The 21073-nt window shown below is 38.8% G+C and overlaps 1 protein-coding gene across 4 annotated transcripts in view; it reads left to right on the top strand.

The window, feature by feature from the left end:
• Window positions 1-18108, top strand: part of SCLT1 (sodium channel and clathrin linker 1) — a 47065-nt gene extending 28957 nt beyond the window's left edge. For all 4 annotated transcript variants that reach the window (XM_060778946.2, XM_060778944.2, XM_060778945.2 and 1 more), the window contains 3 exons: window positions 13844-13922; window positions 15942-16037; window positions 16909-18108. In XM_060778946.2, the coding sequence (XP_060634929.2) occupies window positions 13844-13922; window positions 15942-16037; window positions 16909-16971 (238 nt within the window). In that variant the 3' untranslated portion in view covers window positions 16972-18108. The remainder of the gene's footprint in view (window positions 1-13843; window positions 13923-15941; window positions 16038-16908) is intronic.
• The last annotated feature ends 2965 nt before the right edge of the window (window positions 18109-21073 follow it).

Below are 21073 nucleotides of genomic sequence, written 5' to 3'. Positions count from 1 at the left end.
GCAGAAGGCTGAGGCAATGAAAGCATTCTAGATTTTCATCTTCCCTCTTTCCATAGTTCGCATTTCACCACCTTCTCTGTGCCGTGGCCTTTATTGCTCTCTTGTTCTTCCTCTGAATGTAGTCAGAAAACCTCTTTCCCATACAAATGGATGCTATTCATTTCTTCGGTTTTCAAGGTTCTCATGATTCCTTCTGTGCTTATATGGTTGTAGAACCACATCAGTGCTCCATACAGCTCAACTGCTGGAGACAAAGCAAGTAATGTGAATGCTAGAACTAAGAGAAAGCATCAGATTCTGTCATGCTATTTTTGACTGCGTCAGGATAAGTTCTTTAATGTGAAACGGACTCAATATGTATGTATGTATGTATGTATGTATGTATGTATGTATATTGTGCCCTATCTCCCCAAAGAGACTCAGGGCAAATTCCAGTTACAAAAAGGCGAACATTCAATGTCTGAATACAACAACCAATACATAATAGCAAAAAATCATAACCCAACATATAAAAACAAATTATAACTTAACATCTAAAATTAAAATAAGACATAATCTTTCAAATAAATTATATCAACATAAAACAAAACACCAAACAGAAGCATCAATTTCCAAAGGAGTTCTTAGCAAAATAGATTGAGTTCTGACCACTATGGCCCCTTCCACACATCTGTATAAAATCCACATTGAACTGGATTATATGGCAGTGTGGACTCAGATAATTTATTTGGAACATTTATTTCCCATCCTATCTCGACCTCCAAGCAGATATTGTGGATTATCTGCCATGATATATGACTGTGTGAAAGGGCCTTAAATTTGGAATACTTTTGCCATGCATTCCTATAACCATGTGAGTGAGTTGAAACTAGTTTGGAAGAAACATACTATTCATTCAATGTAAATAAGAAAAAAAACAAAGGAAGCAAACTTCAAGCTAGGAAGTTTCAAATGAGTTTGCTCAAAGGGAAATGTCTGTTGTCAGTGAGTTAAACCATGATTACATGTAGATGGAAACTCATCATGAATATGCATATTAATGTTAATGCATTAATGTTACACCTTTTTAAAAAGTTTCCCATGAATAGTCTAAGTAACAGTCCTTTCTGCTTTCCGCTCTTGATTCAAGAGGGGGGGGGGAAGCAATTCTGGTGTAACAGGACTGGTGCATTGAGCTGCAGAGTGAGGAAAATCGGGCATCTAGCAACTACTGCACATACCTCACACAGCTGTAGCATCTTCCCCAAAAGCATTCAGTAGTGAAGGATATGGAATGGAGAAGTTGGGTTCTCACTGAGTATCCAGTTTAGCTGCCAAAAATGTTGATACGGTGCCAGATTTTGTGCAGACTTAACCACATGCTGCCTGAATCCTAATTAGAACAATGAGGGGATTCTACTTTCCAGTCCTAAATGGCTCCTAAGAACAAAAATCAAACTATCCCCCGTTATTTATGTTTTTATGGGGTGAGCTTGCAAACAGTAATATAATTGTGTTTACATGATGATCAGTTATTCCTGGAGGCTGAGGGAAGAAAAAAAAGAAGAAAAGAACATACTCATTTTAGAAGGGTTGTTCCAATCCTCATTTATGTTTCTCTTTTTTTTTCTTTTTTAGTCTTCATGTTTTCGCCTTGACTAGTTACTCATGCGGATATAATTTATTATGCTTTAGAAGCACGATAATGTAAACAGCTTTTTGTAAGAGGAAATGGTTTTGTAAGCCTAATGGTTTTTGTTCCAGCTTACATATGTCACTGAAATATCCATTACACTCAGTTTTTCCATGATGTGTCTCTATGCTCCCGGACTTTAAATATTTAAATATGGCAAAGTGAGATAGTAAAATCACAAGTCTGGTCACTTTTTCTTGAAATTCTGCTTTCCTTTAGTTATTGAAAATTACTCATGAACCATTTTTCTTGTAATAAGTAATACATTCCTACATGTGTTAGATCCTTTAGATCCTTCCTTTAGGGGCCCTTCCACACAGTCATATAACCCAGAACATCAAGGCAGAAAACCCCAAATATCTGCTTTGAATGGGGTTATCTGAGTCCACACTGCCATATATTCCAGATCAAAGTAAACAATGGGATTTTATGTGTGGAAGAAGGGGTATAGGACTGGGAAGGCATAAGTAAAGAACCACTTCCTGAGAGATGGGCATAATCCAAACTACTCAATGCCATCCTGAGTCATATAGATTGTGCACTTTATGAAAAGAGATATAGCATAGACATCACATTTCTAGTTGCTCGATTGACAGTAATCCAAACTGAAATAAATAAATTGAAATACAAGTTATGAAAGATATACCTGCACATAGTTAATTCGCTTTGAAACACCATTGTAGTTTGTCACTCACTTGCTTGAATGTAAATGGCTCCTTTATGTATTTAGGCAGAGAATTGCAATATTATTTGTCCACTTTCAGTGACTGGCTATAATTAATAACTCTTAAAATAAACTGGTAGACTAGTTGGCAAATTGTTACATCTGTTATGAATTTTGGAACTTCCTAAAGAAATATAACATAGGCTAAACATTTTTCTTTGTAAAAATCTGACCATATCGTGATGGCTAGCAATATCGTGCTCATTTTAAGGTCCTATTTACTAGTGTAATACATATTTCAACCTGGTTTTCTTAAGAGCATGTGTAAGCAACTCTTGTCCGTTCTTTATTAAAAACTATAAATCTAAGGCACATTTCATGAAAAGAACCTTGTCACTTGGCCAGTTATCATGCAGTAAGACACATTTGATAGATTAAACTATCTGTGAATACACGGTATACATGAAAAAGGAGGTAAATACATCACATAGGCTTGTGACGGCAGTATGAGATAACAGAGTATTATTAACCACTATCAAGCACCTGTATTCTCCAGATTTGAGACTTGGGTGGTACTGCAATCCCATATGGTTCTATTTACTTCCCCTTTGTCCCTGCTCCAAGCTAATGTCTACATTTGAAGTAACATGGTATTTTATTGTATATTCTTATGTAATTGTAGAATATGCACCATCGCGCCTTACAAATACACACCAGATAAATTGATAGGAATACATGCAGGTTATTTTTTTAAAAAAAAATTGTTATCCATCTAAGTGAGATTTGAGGCTGTTGCAAGGGTACAGCAGTTGCTTATCTGTAAAAAATATTTTAGAGTGGCCATCTGTGCATTAAAACACATAAAGGTAGCGCCTACACAGAAATACCACCTGGAAACTTTTGGCTAATGCAGTTTTTGTGGTAGTGCTGCTACTTCTCCCTAAGAAGCATGCTCTGATCTCTATTTTTCAAGTTCCAACTTGTCCAGGAAGTAATAAAAAATAGTCCCAGTGAGGGGAGGAAGAGTTGTGTGAATTAGTACAAATATGCCCACTTAAAGCACATCAGTTAGAGGTAAGCAACCTGTCTGCCTTCTTCAAGACCTCTGTTTGCCACACATATGGGCACTAAATAGCCAGGTCACCTACCTGAAAAGAAGAGAGGAGAAGCTGCAGAAAAATGAAGAAAGGATGTCCATGTTAAATACTGAATCAAGCTGTCTGGACAAAAATAGAAGGACACACTCAAGTCACAGCTCAGCATAGCTCAGGTAGAGAGATGCTCCTTCACAGAGTCCAAAGATATGGCATGGCTCTGTGGATTGGCTCCTTACACAGTGTCCTAGAGAAAAAAACGTGTTATGATGGCATGAACAATCCATTTATTAAATATTTGGGAGGAAATATGTTAGCACTTCTTAGGGCAAGAAAATTGCATACATAGATGAGGAGACTTTGAAATGGCCTCTTTATGAGATTTGTAGAAGGACGATTCTCAGAACATCCAGAGAATGAATAGAACGCTCTACCTCAGAGAAAGGATTAAAAATAAAGATAAAATGATCCTGAGTGAGGTGAAAGTCTGTTACCAACTTCAGAATCTAGTTAATATCTCTAAAATAAAATGATAAATGTTAAGTGGAATCCCAGAATAGGTGAAACAGAGATATACAGACATTCATTCTTACCTGGATTAATGAAATCCATCCTGATTTAGGTGTTAGAAATATGAATATTGAGCAAGTACGTAGATCTATCTCAATGAAACGGAAAACATGTACCCCACCCAGAGATATCCCCAGCGTTGCACATTATCCAAAGAAGATGCAAGTTTTAAAAAGGCTGACCACAAAATACAAATCTTCCAAAATGTCTTACCAGAGACCTTAAGGAAACAATGCTATTTCAAACCTTTACACTCTTACTCCAATATAAATAGAGCTTTCTCTTTAAAATTAATCATTACAATTAATAATAAACTTTATTTATATCCCGCCACCATCTCCCCAAAGGGACCCGGGGAGGCTTAGCAAGGCACTCCAGGGTGCACATATAACATACATAAGGTAAAAATGGTACGAAAGTATAAAACAAGTCACATAAAATTATATCATCAACCCCCATCAACACATATAGCATAAAATCAAAATAATACAGTTTTAAAACAACAGTAGATAAAACTAACTGCCATCAATTCACAAGGTGCCAAGTGTCAGCTTCATATGGGCCCATTATACATTAAGAAATAATCTTAGGGATGAAGAGAAGCTAGAAAAACAATCTGGGAATATATTTCATAGCACAATAGAGTTATAGTAACCAAATAAGGACGTCAAAGGGATTTATTTTATTTGGAACTGTTCGTCAGGATCCATACTGATGCTCTATGACAGATAACAGAGCACACCATTCCTACATGTTGTAAAGTCAGATTATTCTCCAGTGCAGTACGTCTAATTATTGATAGATAGATAGATAGATAGATAGATAGATAGATAGAGAGATAGAGAGATAGAGAGATAGATTACTAAATGTTCCTACTCCTATCAGTTTGTGATTTGACAGAGCAGTATTTGTCTTTTAAATTGACTGTATTTTTGTGACTGTGATCGAAAGGTCTAGCCTAAGTTCAAGTAAACTGTAAGCAATTAGAATAATTTTTTTTCAATTCTGCCAAAATGGCTACTGACATGTCAGGTCATATATAGTGGTTTAGTTAGTGTGTACCTCATGCTCCCTGGCAACAGTGTCAAACGTCTAAGAAAATATTGGGAGAGCTAGCTATTATCTCTGAATATAATATGATCACTTATTAGTTCTTTTTGTTTTACTGATAATGCTTCCATGCCATATGCCCCAAGGTGCCAGCTAACATGGAATGATATCACAACCGATTTCATAGTTGCTTCCATCTATGCATAGAGGCAGAATTCTTACAAACTACCATCCACAATTTTACCAGCAAAATAGACAGATGGGGAAAAAAAGCAGTCATTCCATTTACTTGGTTAGTTAGTTGCTGTTTTGCTTTCCCCCCAACCTGGGAACCAAGGCAGCTTACAAAGAGACTAAAGATCCTCAAACCTTTTAAAGAGAGGGTCAGTTGTACAGTCCCTCAGATGGTTGAGAGGACAGACTATAGGTTTTTTTTAAAAAAAAAGAACAAATTCCTATGCACACTGCAATTATCTTATTTGGAGTGCAAAAAACCATAGAAGAAAATACAATATTTAAAATGAAGAACAATTTGGCCTGCAGACAGAACTTTAAAAATTGATTATAAAGGAAAAACACAATTTAACAATCTACCATATTAAAACATCTTTAATTTTAAAAATATAGACAATACATATTTTTAAAAACAATTTGAAAACACTTGCATACAACCAATTAATGAAATGATCTTTACCCTGCCAGTAAAAACGAGAGCAGAAAGCATTTACAACAACAATACAGCTCCTTAGAGAAAGCAATATTATCTGTGCTTCAGCACAATCAATACTTTGTAGCATTACTCATATACATACATATACAGCTGTCTGTATAATAGGAAAGCACATATTGTAGCAGAAGATATCTGAACAAAGATTTCCATTGGCCTTCCTCATCTGTGGGTTTAACTTTTGCTGATTTTATTACTATGGTCTCTTTAGGAATCTCTAGGTTCCTAGAGTTGACCATAGATACTTAGAGAGGTGTTCTCTCAAGTTTTTTTTAAGTGTTTTTCATACTTTCTCATGTGTTCTGCTCTGTGAAAGTAGAGAGTAAACTGTACACTAGTAATGCAGCAAATTTAACAAAACGATGCTCTGATGTGATTGCTGTTTCAGTGGGGGGGGGGGGGGGAACAAAGCAATAGGATACAATAGTTATGAATGAACATTATTCTGATGTTTTAAAAACATGCATGAATGTTTAATTAAGGTAAGATTCAACTCTTGAGGAATATCCTGGCATCAGTTAATTTTACATAGTGAAAAAGTAAATCAGGTGGGCTAGAATGCAGCTCTCTTGCTTCCGCAAGAAACAGCCTATCTTCACAACTGTAGTGTATAGTTTGCTTTCTGTATCCATGAATTCTGCATCTATTAACATTTACCATTCACCGCTTGAAAACATTTTTTTCAAATCCAAACGCAAACCTTGATTTAGTCATTTTATTAAAAGACTGTATATAATGGGACCAGTTTGGTATCCATGGAAGGCCCTGGAACCACACCCCTGTTTATACACTGTAATCCTCAAGTGCCTCATGTCTTGCTACTCCATGTTTTGTTTATTGTATTGGAGGAGAAACAGGATTGCTCAATAGAAACTTGAACTTTTTGAAATGCACGAGAACTCTTTGAAAAAGTATTTTTTAAAACAATTTGGAAATGTTATTGTGGCAGTAGTCAGACATTACAGGTGATTCAGTGTGTTTGGAGTCCAATCCAACCAGAATTGCTAATAACCAATGCAACTATGTATAATAATTTGTGCTATTCAAAAAATGTTGGTCTGTGATTGCCAATCTATGTCATCTTATCAGGAAAAAATGAGCTGTGATCATTGGTGTAAATATTATAGCAGTTCTGTCAGATTGGGGGGGGGGGGGGTGCTAGTCTTCCACATAAAATATGCAATACATCTTGGGCAGTCAAGTGGTATTTCTATTTTTTTCCCAGTGTAGAAAACAAGTTACCTAAACAAGTAGCCAAAACATGAGCCAACAATGTTATGCAGCGGCAAAAAAAGCCAATGGAATTTTGGACTGCATAAATAGGAGTGTAGTGTCTAGATCCAAGGAAGTCATGCAACCCCTCTATTCTGCCTTGGTCAGACCATACTTGGAATATTATGTCCAATTCTGGACACCACAATTGAAGGGAGATGTTGGTAAACTGGAATGTGCCCAGAGGAGGGTGACTATAATGATCAAGGGTCTGGAGAACAAGTCCTATGAGGAGCAACTTAAAGAGGTGAGCATGTTTAGCCTGAAGAAGAGAAGGCTGAGAGGAGACATGATGAAGGCCATGTATAAAATATGTGAGGTGAAGTCATAAGGAGGAGGGAGCAGGCCTGTTTTCTGCTGCCCTGGAGACTAGGATGTGGAACAATGGCTACAAGGAGATTTCACCTGAACATGAGGAAGAACTTCCTAACTGTGAGAGCTGTTCAGTAGTGGAACTCTCTGCCCTGGAGTGTGGTGGAGGTTCCTTCTTTGGAGGATTTTAAACAGAGGCTGGGTGGCCATCTGTTAGGGGTGCTATGAATGCGATTTTCCTGCTTCTTGGCAGGGAGTTGGACTGGATGGCCCATGAGGTGTCTTCCAACTCCGATTCTATGATTCTATTCATTAGGAGCTGGCTAGTCATTTGGAGGAGGGCTGTGTGGTGGAAAGCTGCAAATATAGGAAATGCTCTGATCCTTTTGCAACTCTGATGAACTCTTCCATATGATTGGAGCAATTGTGTATTTAAACTGGCACACCTTATTCTGTCACGTCTGGTTTGATTCTCATTCTGCAAAGAAACAAAAGTTATAACTTTCTAAGACGTTTTAAAAGTGGCTTTGCCTCCCAGCAGTGATTATTGTATTTTGTAATAAACTGTTTCATGTTAGTAGCTGTTGAATGATTTGTGGTAAAGGGGAAAAGCTTTAGAAAATACACTATTACCTATGAGGGGAGTTTGTTTAAGAAGGTTACCTTTGCACAGTAACCACATCCACCTGTTTGGGATTATGTGAGCATTTTGTGGATTCATAGTACTATGTTGTTAATGTCCAAAGATGCTTGTCAGTATTCTATTTCTTTCTGACTACATCTTGAAGTCTTCTTGCACACATATCCTCTACACCAGCATTGCAGTTATGTTTTCCTATGATGGCATAACATCACTATGCCACAGTAATCTGAGATTACATAGTCTTAATAGGTCGACTAAGAGTTGTGCTCAACTGGCATAATTTGAGTATGTGATATGCTATTTTTAAAGTATTTCTCAACCATTTTGTTAAGCATATTATTCCAAGTCTTTGGATGCATAAAATAAATAGATAAGGCCAAGATGAAATACCAACTGAAGTATGTATAGTTGAATAGCCCCAGGCATTTAAATAAATGAGTGTTCAGGCTCAGTTTTAACAAGTCTCCAAGGGAACATCTTGAAGTCTCTTACGATGTTCAGATCTCAATACTGCTGATTCAGTGTATGTTAATTGTTCATGCTCCTGATGCTAGAAAGTGACCTCTGTGTCTTGCATTTATTAGTCTTTTCACTTAGTAAGGAGAGCTGTCATGTTGAGAGACACTTTAAAAGCTAATTTGCTGGAAAGCAAGTTGTAAATGTTGGAAATATAGAAAATTGGGTCACTGTAACTCGTATACTCTTCAACGTCTGCTAGAAAGCTTGTTCTTCAGAGATTGCTAGATAGTGGTCACATTTCAATAGCAATGGTTTCTAACATCACACTCCAGTTTGTTTATCAGGGGTGTGCAATCTGGGTAAACCCCGTGCTATTTTTGGTGTCCTGATTTCAGTGTCCCTCCTCTTTTTCCCTTTTTTGGGAGCTTCCTAAATTCGGCAGCCTAAACATCCAGAGCTCGTTTTGAAAAATAGATCTGTGCACATCCAAATTGTTTATTCCTGTGGTAACAAATAATCTTGTGAAGTCCTTGATGAGTTGAGAATTCATTAACTTGCTGCATTGAGAGATAATTTTAATACAAATGAACAATCCTAAATGCAGACACTCAGAAGTGTCTTCAAAACCAAATTGTTGTAACATGTTTAGAGTACAGTAAGCTGGTGTAATCCCTGTTGAATTCAGTTGGACTACTGGGTTGTCACTAGTCACAGCTGAACAGTTCAAAGCAAAAACATCAGCTACTTTGTGCACTGGAGTGTCTGCAATTTCCTCTGGCTGCTGCTCCTTGTATCTTGCCAGATGTGGTACACAGGCTTTTCCAGCATCTTGTACATGAATTTCTGATACAAGTTCCCTTGATAGCTGTTTTGGTTCCCCTAAACACTATTTGGAAAACGTCCGCCTTAGGCTGCATCAGTCTTGTTTTTCAATCATAGTTATGCCCTTGTATCTCTAATAATTTGCTTGTACAAATCTCTTGGGATATCCCATCCTGATCCTTGTGGAATGGTAGAACTGTCCATTGGGTATTAGCTGTAATAATGTTCTTTGACATACCATCTAGTCTATTAAATAAATTACATCACATTTGGGGGCCTCTGAGTCCTCCTTTCATTCCTACCTCATTATTTTTGGCTGACATTCTGTAATACTTGGCCATGGTAACTGTTTATTTTAAGATATTGATTAAAAACATTAACAGGATGAGGAACAGCTGCAGGTACTGGCAGTCTACAAAATATATAATTACTAAGAATAACTGAAGCATATTATGGCATAACTCAACAGAAAAACATCTGGAATGTGCTGTATGTGTCACATGAGAATTTTGCATTAAACACTTTCCACAGCTGGCAGATTTATTATCTTTTCTGCTTTGCTGTTAACACAGCTCACCTTTTGTTTTCTATTTGTAGCATTTGATAATAGACATTTGAACATTTTCTATAACATTTCCTTTACTATTTTAATTTGGAAAACATTTTAGAACTGATTACTCTACTAGTCACTGTTTTATTTTTATTTTGCCGTTTAGAAATCTTATGTATATTCAGAAGGATTTCCCAATGTGTTTAGTGGAACTTCGCTCCTTCATTAATGTGCTCAAGGTTTTAGCCTTAATTACATTTTTGGAGACATATGCCCTGTGTTATTAGCAATATCACTTGTATTGTGTTTGATCTCAGTAACTAGTGATGTTTCGCTGGAACATATATCGCTCACTAACCACAAAATATAATAGTATTTCAGGTGTTGAAGTCTTCATTCTGTATGTAGCTGTGTGAAAATACAAAATCACAACATTAAACAAACCAGTATTTACAAGCAACTGTGTGTGTGTGTGTGGGGGGGGGGGGGGTTAAGCAGAAGATCTGTTTTAGAATAGGTGAACCCCTGCCTGTATAGAAAGGTGATCTATGCCACTTTATTGCCTACCCTCCAGTGGGTGATGAATTTTTGCTTAAATAGTTTTTGTAAACAATAGGAGGTCTCCGGGGATAGCCCCATCAGAATCCCAGAGGCAATCCAAGTGTTTTAGGATTGATTTGAAGTTAAGTTTTACTTGATGTTAATGTGTTAACATCATAGAGATCCCACTCATCTGGTGTTTTTCAACTATTGTCAAAATCCAAAAAGTTCTTCTTCTTCTTCTTATTATTATTATTATTATTATTTCCTCTATTTATATCCTGCCTTTCTGTACCCCGAAGGGGACTCAAGGTGGCTTTACAAATGGCAAATATTTGATGCCTTTAGAGAAGAAACAATTAAATACAGTTAAGTTAAAATTTAAATATTTAAAATGTACATTAAAACATATCAACATTATAATCACTATTAAAATCATGCCATCCACAGCTGTAATCCCGGGCCATTCAAAAAATCATTGCACATATTTCATAGTTATTTTTGGCACTATGGGTCTTAAAAGCCACCTCTGAGAAGGCTCTCTCCCTCTGCAGGTGGTGCAGATGCGCAGTGGTTCTCACACTGTGGGTCCCCAAATGTTTTGGCCTTCAACTCCCAGAAATCCTGACAGTTGGTAAACTGGCTGGGATTTCTGGGAGTTGTGGGCCAAAACACCTGGGGACCCACAGGTTGAGAACCAGTGGTTTAGGGCTTTATAGGCTAAAGCCAGCACTTTGAATTGTGCTCGGTAGTAAACTGGTAGCCAGTGGAGCTGATGCAACAGGAGGATTATATGCTCTCTGTACGCCGTTCTGGTGATCAACCTGGCTGCTGTCCGTTAGACTACTTGAAGCTTCCGAACAGTCTTCAAAGGCAACCCCACATAGAGCACGTTGCAATAGTCTATTCGGGATGTAACCAGAGCATGAACTACCATGGCCAAGTCTATTAGTTTGTTGTTTACTGATCATGAATTATCTATAAACCGTTAGATACTGAGAGGCCTACATATGCAATTTTTCAGAAAAGCATTCCCTGTTGACTTTTAAACTCTCCTTTAACAAGGCTCTTCTTATTTCCTTTTACTGGTTGTCAGCATGGTGGAGGCAGAGAGGTTGCAAAAAAGAAAACTCTCAGTCATAGGCCTTTTTTAATAGAAAGTCAACCTTTTTCCTTTTGATCCCCTATTCATATCATTTAACTATACCTAGAGTGTTCTGTTTCTCTCTCATGTAATTATCATGCTGTTGTCTAAAGCACACCAGTTAAGCGAACCATTAGTCTCCAAAATACTCTGATCCAACATAAAACCTCCCCTTTATGTGTTCATCTGCTGTGTAGCAGGTACTTAAGAAAACCTTTTTGGATGCATTCTGCACGAGCTGCACAGACAGCCTAGTCATGAGAAGATACATCCTTCATCAGCTTCTATGCTGGCTGCAGAGTTGAAAAAAGCCTCTTCTTTCACAGCCAGCATGGAAGTAGAATGTGCTGACGGAGGACTGACAAAGTATTCTCTCCCTCCAGATCACTTCCTTTGGCAACAAGCACATAATATGTCTGCAATGAAGACTTCCGCAATCTCTCACTTTAACAAATGAATGTAGGCCATCCTCAATGATAGCTAGATGCTTTTAAGACCCATGGTGCCTTATGGTGCACACTATAAACCTACTGAGATCAGAAGATAAAGTCTTAGAAACAGAATCTCTTTTTAGTTTACTTGACCATCTTGTGGCTTTTCTTCCATTTACTTCGTGCCTTTCAAGCCTGTTACTTTACTAGTTGGTGGAAACTACAGTTTGCATATCATAGAGCAGTGATGAAGAATTTGGAGAAAAATGCACTGAACAGATTATTCTTTTGTTAGTTTCTTACACAAGGCACTCCCTATGTGCTCTTTTAGTATTAGAGTAATGAATAGTGTTAGTTGTGTGAATGGATTGTATGAGTCAAAGTCAGTTATCACCAGCATGCTGCTCCTGAAAGATAACTTCTGAGGTACAGTAGACCTCTGGAGAAGAGTTCTCACAGGTAGGTTTGTGACCCTATAGCAATATACCTCAGGTAAAGAAGAATACCAATGAGGAGCAATCATACAAGTATCCCTTTATTTCTGTAACTTCTGTGAAGACAACGGAAAGTGCAAAAGGTCTTTCTTCAACTAGTATGGTGTAATACTGGAAATGACAGTTCATACAATACTGAAGTCAATTATTCAAAGACATACATGGCTCTTTTGGAACTAGTAAGGTTCACAGGATTCCAGAGATAATTCTGTAAGTTTACTTTCTTGACATGTTCACATATCATTTACTTGAGTTCTTCAAAACTCAAAAGCTCTGACTGAAGAGTAAATCCTCAATACGTAAGAGATGGGAATGACAACACAAGGCTGTCTCTCAGGTGTGAAATAGCACTGATTTGTTGTTTACCAAAATGAGATACTTTAGCAAAGTAGATCTTATTCAGAAGATCCTTTTATTTGGACATCTTGAGAGGTGTATTCAGAAACCAGGTAGGAAGGAAAAGAGTAAAGTGTAATCATCCCAATTTTAAATTTATAGAAGCTCAGGTGTAAAGTACACCAAACAAGACCATTAGTTGGGATCAAAGGGCACAAACTATGATCACTACTGATGGCAATGCTCCAGGAAAAAGGTGGAATACAAGTATAATAAATACTGTCAGATTCACACAATGTGAAGTTCCTGGTTGAAATGAATCTCAGATGGAACACAATATAAAGGTTTGCAACATAGCATAGATCTAAACAATGTGCAAAACCTGTTCGCAAAGACATGAAATTCCATTTTTTTTTCATATTTAGTAAATTTAAGGGAGTGAGTACAAACCTAATGTTATGTCAACGCACAGAAGACTGATGTGTCTATCAGAGATTGGAAACCATTGTGCAAACATCGTTTTGAAGGAGTTACTTTGTATAATGTAATTGAGAAAAATGAAATAAGTAACCTCTAAATGAGTCTTGTGATAAAAAATAACATTCTTTGAGAAGCTGTTCAAGCACAGGATGCCACAGCAGCTACTCCCACGTCTTAGCTTTGTGAGTTTCCAAATGCAGCTCTGCAGTGGGCAAATATGCATCTATATAGAGATCATTTGATTTATAGGCGACTGCATGAATTTCATCAGGTTTTCTTCACCAAGGAATTCTCAGAGGTGGTTTTGCCAGTTCTTTCCTCTGAAGTAGACCCTGTAGCACCTGGCATTCTTGATGGTCGCCCATCCAAATACTAACCAGGGCTGACAATGGTTAGCTTCCAGGATGAGACAGGATTTAGTGCCTCATTTAAGTACTATGTGAATATGTCTAAACTGTAATAAAATAAGAACTTGGCAGTATGTGAAGGAGAAATATGTAACTGCCCCAAATTTCTCTGTAATCATTTACCTCAACAGCTACATTGACTTTTATTAATAAGATTATTTTGTTTTGTTTTATAGAAGTGAGCTGAGTCGTCAGAAACTTCACACCCAGGACTTACTTTGTCAGCTGGAAAGAGCAAACGAAAAGATTATTGAGGTAGGATAATTAACCTCATCCAGATATTATGTTTGAATATCCTGCAGATATTGAAACAGTGTTAAAACTGTTTTGGTATGAACCATTGATTTAAGTATTGCTTGAGGGTTTGGCAAATTTTTCCAAGTAGTTCATAGCCAAAAAATCCTGTCCTGTTTCTGATCACACACATTGGGAGAAAATGCTACAAAGTTATTAATATAGCTGCTTGCTATTAAAAACAAAATATAGGTATCCACATTCACACAATTTCATAGTTTAATCTTGAAAGGGGTTAGCTAGAAATGCCACTATTTTCTTCAAGTGTTTTCTATGATGACAGACTCACTTCTCGCCCATCTGTTTTAATACTCACCAAAGGCTAATAATACTAAAAGCATTTCAGAACAACTGTACCAAGTCCTTTTATGTATAAAGTTAACATTACTGTTTGTTTCTAACTTCAAATTATATTTCATTGTATGTGGATATACCATATTTCATTGCATAACAGTAATCACATAATAGGAAGAATGGGCATCCGAGTGAGTGTGTGCGCACAAGTGTGATGAGTGTGTGGATGTGAGGGACGGTGGATCTTTGGGTGCGTGGGTGGGTGGGCAAGCAGCTGGAGGCTTACACTGGTAAATCAAGGGTGCGACTATCATGCGAGAAAAACAGAAATACCAAACCAGGACCCTAAAATATCATGCAATGAAATATGGTGTGTGTGTATATGTGCATAAATTTTCCCTCACTGAGGATTGGAAATTCCTCAGGTGCAGATCAACCTGACTTGTTTGCATTTGACATTGTATAACTCCTTGACTTGCCATTGGCTTAGATTTTTTTCTGTCTCTCTACGCATGTGTAATGACTCTTACCTAATAGGCCAGAATAGAAGCCTGGGAAGACAGTAGGGCAAAGCTCCATTTTGAGAGTGTCTGCCAGCAAAACAGCCATCTTGAGGGTGGGTGGATAGATAGAAGATGGGAGGAGTTGGAGGTCTCCTGGGATTGGCTAGAGCAGAGGAGGAGGAACCAAGTCTTGGGAGGGAAAAAGATTTCAGCTTCTGAGAGAGAGAAGAGATTTGAGAATTGGAGGGCGAAGAAATGGGTTTTGAGACTGGGTATTTCTGAGAGAGAGTGTGTATGTCTGGCAGGGCTGATTAGTGGACAAGAAAGGACAGGCAGCATCCTGATTACTTGTGTAAGATAACACAAGGGATTTGCTCTCTAGTTTTGGTAAGTTAGCTGTAAGAACTCTGGGGGAGAGTTGGCTCAGAAGACAGCCTGGGATAGGTTAGTCAAGATCTCATTGCTATTTCGTTGAAGTAGAGTGAGGGATTTTTTGTAACCAGTAGCTATATCTGTGAGATTAGCTCTGTTTGTAACCAAGTCAAGAAACTCTTTTCTAAGCAACCATTAAGATATTGTGCTATAGTAACAAGTCAAGCATTTTTGCCTCTCAAAAGAAGTCAGTTGTCTGTTTTTATTAAGTCAGTTGTCTGTTTTTATTGTCTGTTTTATCTTTTATCTGTTTGACTTTTAAGAAGCCTCTATCGTTACTCATTCTATCAGTAATCTTTGAGTAAATTTTTCAGTCAGTTCATCATCCTGATATCTCAAAAAGAACTCTAACCCTGACAATCATCTGTTTGGAGTTAAAGGGAGCGCAGTGGTGGCAGAAGATGGAAAATTTTTACCTCAGAGCGACATTTTAAAAATCCTAAGACATCTTGGGTGGTGGCAGCACTAAACGAAAAGAAGACTGAAGCAGTGTTCACCCTACCATCACATATAATATATATCACACTGCTACCATAATATAGATCAGCTTGGGCTTGATTCCTCCATACTATTGTCCAGCAGTGGTATATTACATATAATCCTTTATATTGGTGTCCAGCGGTGAGATACACATTGTTAGTTGGTGATATACTGACCTAGTAGATTGTGATTTCATTACAGCATGCATTCTCAATATGTATGAATTGATAATAGAGCGTTACATTTGTAATGAGCTGCTTCATTTATATAGGATGAAAAAATAATGATGGAATTTCAAGAAAAAGTCAACAGACTTCAAAGGCGATTAAGCCAGGCAGAAGAGAGGGCAGCTGCAGCATCTCAACAGGTATCTAAAGGCAATGCCCATAATACAGGGGTGAGATGAGCATTTTTATAATTACCCAAAATTACACTTCTATTTTTTTCCCCAAGAAACAAAATGTGTGATCCAAGGCAAAAAGTGTACTTACTAGTGCTGTTATAATTAATCCATATACAGAATTACAAATGTTGTACAGAGTTTAATAAAAGATGGATGCCTAGCTGGACTTTGTAGATTCATTTCAAAACATGTATTCCAACCAGCTTTGCATATTGCAGCTTAAGTTACCATATTTAAGCAGATTTGGTCATAATCTTCTAACCTCACACTTGTTGGGTTGGAGAGGCATAGTAAATATCTTATCACTATATATCTAGAAACTAGATAAGTAGTTCTTCCCCATTACCATCACCACACATCAATTCATACATGGTTGCTGTCGTGACTGAAAGCCATAGTGTTGAATTGCATTTGGCAAGAAGATGGAATATGAAATTCAGTATTAGAAATTGTTCAGGAACATACTGATGCCTTTAGGCCCACAGTTTGTTATCAGAGCAGGTCTACCCAGGAAAGTATAAAGGAATCAGTGTTCTCAGTTGGAATGTGTGGCAGATTAGCTATATATTGAAAACTAGCATGTTTTGGAGTTAATATCCTAATAACTTTGCTTGAGTGGGGTTCAGTTCTTTTAACTTTTAATTGCAGCTTCTCTCAATGTATTCATCGTGGTGAGGACTATGGTAAACCTTCCATTTTATAACTTAAATGGATGACAGGAATTAAATAAAATAATCCTTTATCTCATCTCTATTGCTGCTTGCACTATAATCCAATTATTTTAAAGATCCTGTTTGAAGAAAGAAACTAATTATTGTTTTGTTTTTCATTACAGCTTGGTGCAGTTATCATGCAGAAAAAAAAGGCTGCCTCCTCAATAGAGCTGGAAAATATTTAAATATGTGTTATTCCATAGTTTATATACTTAAGACTGAAGAGCAGACTTGAAACACTAAACCTTATCATGGATTGACTTTTTTTTTTTACAAAAAAATCTCTTGTTGCTTGAGCAAAGAAAAACATTTTTGTGGCTTTCTCCCAATAAACATTAAACAAGCAACGCCAAAAACTACATGATGAATGAAACCAGAGCCAGATGGAAGGGTAGTTTCCCTTTATCTGCATGTAAAAATAAATGTACCATACACCACAATGTTTTATTTTATGGCTTTAAAATGGGAAAAAATGTACAGCAGTTTACCTACAAATTAGAAATGTATCTAGCTGCTGAATTGGAAGCTTTTTGTCATTTATATATGCTTTCAAATCAGCTCTGACTGATAACAATTCTAGTATAGGGTTTTCCTTGCAAGATTTATTCAGGGAAGCGTTGCCATTGCCTTCCTCTGTGTCTGGGAATGTACAACGTGCCTCATGTCACCCATGAGTTTGACTGAGTGGGCATTTCTAGATCAATGCTTCTTAAACTGTGGGTCCCAATCCCAAGCGAGTTCCCCTTAGCTTAATGTTGGGATCCTGCAAAATTTGACAACAGTAAAAATGTTTTTGAATGCCACCCATTTAAACAAATCTGTTAGCAACATCATGCAGTATGTATAGTGGACTCTGGAGAAAATGCTTCAGCTGTATTCCACAAAAAGGAAAATCAGCCAGTCTTGCAATCCTTACAAATGCAGATTTATTATCAGTAAATGTTTTATTTTTATAAATATTTTATATACCTGGGGTCACATAAAACATTCCCTGGCGAAAAGGGGCCGCAAGTGGAAAAAATCCTGCTCTAGAGTGCTGGTCTAAAACACAGACTACTACACTTTTTTGGTTAGCAAGTATCTGTACTTTATTTGATGGTACTTTATTATGGTTGCTTTTTAAAGCTGAAATTCTGACTATTAATCATTTTGCTGAACAGGAATAATGTTATATGCGTAAATATTTGTAACATCACTACCAAGTACGAATGTATTACATTGTTCTTGGACAATCATTGGAAACTATTGAAACTCGACTCTTTTCAGACCTGTATTTTTGTAACTTTATGAATGTTGCCAATTACACCAATTGCTATTCCAAAGTTGTTTGTTGCAAAATATAGTCTCACTATCCGGTTATCAAAAAGCAATGGCTTAGCAAAATAGAGATTTAACCTCCAAAGCTTAATTCAGGAGTAGGTGCCTCAGGATCAGTTGTAGAGAGATGTTTAGTCTTGATGCTTGGGTTACCGCTCCTTTTTTAAAAAAGTCCACTTCTGTTCTTGCCAAAATAGCAGGTTTATCCATTAGAGCTGGCTCTTAAAACTAACACTATAGAAAGTAAGGTTGCTTACCTGTAACCATGTTTCTTCTAGTGGTAACTGTGAAATTCACACCTGTGGTATTTCTCTGCGTCCATGCAGCTGACTCGGATCTTTCTTGAAAGCTTTTCCTAATTAGGGACTCCAGCCCCGCCCATCTACTCCTAATAAAGCCAGGCAGCGGGGCTTGGAGCCTTAATTCCGTACCGCGAAAGACAGTCGGAGATAAAAGGCATGACAGAATGTGGGGAGGATGGGCGGGTTGTGTGAATTTCACAGTTACCACTAGAAGAAACATGGTTACAGGTAAGCAACCTTACTTTCTTCTGCGTGGTACTGTGAAATCCACACCTGTGGTAGACTAGCGAGCAGTCCCACGGATGGTGGGTGTCATGCTAGTGCAGAAAAAAGTACTGCTCTCCCAAAAGCCGTCTCCTTCTTGGCAGCTAAATCCAATGTATAATGGGAGACAAAAGTATGCGGTGTTGACCATATGGCCACCCGACAGATATCATGCAGAGGCACACTGTGCAAAAAAGCCATGGAGGCTGCCAATGCTCTAGTGGAATGAGCATGGATCTGAACAGGTAAGTCCAGTCCTGCCATTTCACAAGCTAGCCGGATAGCTGCAACTATCCAGGCCGCCACCTCTGGGTAGAAACAGGAAGGCCCACAGTATCCCTACGGTACTTAACAAAAAGTCGTAGTGACTTCCGTAATGGAGCTGTGCGGTGGACATAAAAAGCAAGAGCCCTCCGCACATCAAGAAGGTGCAAAGACTGCTCCAGGGGCGTAGAAGGATTTGGAAATAAGGTTGGAAGGACAATCTCCTGAGACATATGAAACTATGATGCTGCCTTAGGTAAGAAGGGAATGTCTGTGCCCAGCATGACATCCTTATGAAATTTCAGGTAAGGACTATCGACTCAAGAGCCATAAGCTCGCTAGCGCGACAAGCAAAAGTAATAGGCACTAAAAATGCCGTTTTCCATGATAGATGGAACATGTCAGAAGTGGCCATTGGCTCAAATGGTGGTTTCGTAAGGGCGAAAAGAACAACCTCCAACCTCCAAGAGGGGGGACAGGCCTACTTGGGGCCAGAAATTTCTAAAGCCTTGCAGAAATCTCTTTACAAGAGGATCGGATAAAGGAGAGGGAAGAGAATGCTCGCTTCTAAACGAATCTATATTTGCCAGATTGACCTTCAAGAATAATAATGAGAGTCCTGAATCTGACAGAGAAATCAAAAAATCCAGGAGGAGGGAAGTGGAAGCAGACAGAGGCTGAACCCCTTGCTTTTGTGAAAAAATGCAAAAATGACACCACTTACAAATGTAACAATGTTTAGTGGCAGGTCTCAGGGCAAGGTCCAAAATGCCCTTTACTGGTTGAGAGGGCTGAGGCTGGAGCTGCCACGCCGTCAACCGGAACTGAGTGATCTGGGAGTACGGGACTGGGCTGTTGCCCATAGCCAGCAAGTCTGGTCTGAGTGGTAACTGAATGTAACAGCTGCCTGCAAGTTGGAGCAGAATGACAAACCATGGCTGGCGGGGCCACCATGGTGTGATGACAATGCAATCTACCTGCTCTGCTTGAAGACGAGAGACCACGCTGGACAGCACTGGCAATAGTGGAAAGATGTACAGGAGGGTGGATGTCCAATCCAGGAGGAAGGCAACTCCCAACAGCCTGTCTGGTGGAGGTAAGACGTGCTCCAAAGAATTGGCACTTCATGTTGGCGGGAGAGGCAAACAAGTCCAGAAGGGGAGTTTGCCATCTGACAAAGAGTTCCCATGCTTGGGAAGGATGAAGGGACCATTAGTGGTCAGTATAAACTGTCTGACTGAGGGAGCCAGCAAGAGAGTTCTTGATGAATGGCACTGATGGTTATGGTATACCCGTCCCAGATTCTGATGATGAGATGGGGCCCAAAAGACACAGTACTTACATTCTGAGCCGTCACTGAAGCTCCCAGGCGGCATGATGCAGAGGGAGGATAGTAGCGCGAAGGTCCCTCCAAGGAGTTATATTCCATGGGCTTAGACCCAAAGCCTTGGCAGCCATCACTCACACAGGTGGCGTGGCTGCCTTGAGCCTCCCCTCCCCTGAGGGGGGCAAAAGCATGGCAGGAATTGTTGCAACCCGAAGGCCCCTCCAAGGCGTTATATGCCATGGGCGTGGAGGCAAAGCCTTGGCTAGCCATCACTCACACAGGTGGTGTGGCTGCCTTGAGCCTCCCCTCCCCTGAGGGGGGCAAAAGCATGGCAGGGATCGTTGCAGCGTCCACTGCCTGCTGGGGTAAATGGGGCAGGGAAAGCACGGGCAGTGAGAGCAAGCTGTCCTTAAAAAACAGAGACAGCTGAGAGGCGTGGCTGCAACCCAAAACAAAGTTATTGGCACAAAGCCACAGTGGCAGTTTGTTGCCACAAGCTCTACCAGTTCCTGGGTCTGTAAGGGGTGGTAGGCTGGTAAAAGTCTTCTTCCCTCCTGCTTTCTGAGCGAGGGGAACAGAAGAAAAAGAAGGTAAGTTACTGCCCATTGCCAAAGGCAAAAAAGCCTGTGCCTCAGAGGACACAGCATTTTTTTTATTCCTTTTTTTTTTTAGAGGGAGGGAGTGGGTTTGTCCTCCCACTAGCAAGAAACACAAAGGGGGTGGGAGTCACTCTGGAGCAACTTCCCCCCATAAGCCATACATTTCAAAGAAAATGCCATGCTGGCTTGAATAGGATAAACAAAGGTCCCAGAA

The sequence above is a fragment of the Anolis sagrei genome, chromosome 5, assembly GCF_037176765.1.
Source record: "Anolis sagrei isolate rAnoSag1 chromosome 5, rAnoSag1.mat, whole genome shotgun sequence".
Classification (NCBI taxonomy): Eukaryota; Metazoa; Chordata; class Lepidosauria; order Squamata; family Dactyloidae; genus Anolis; species Anolis sagrei.
This window is presented reverse-complemented; position numbering and strand designations above follow the sequence as displayed.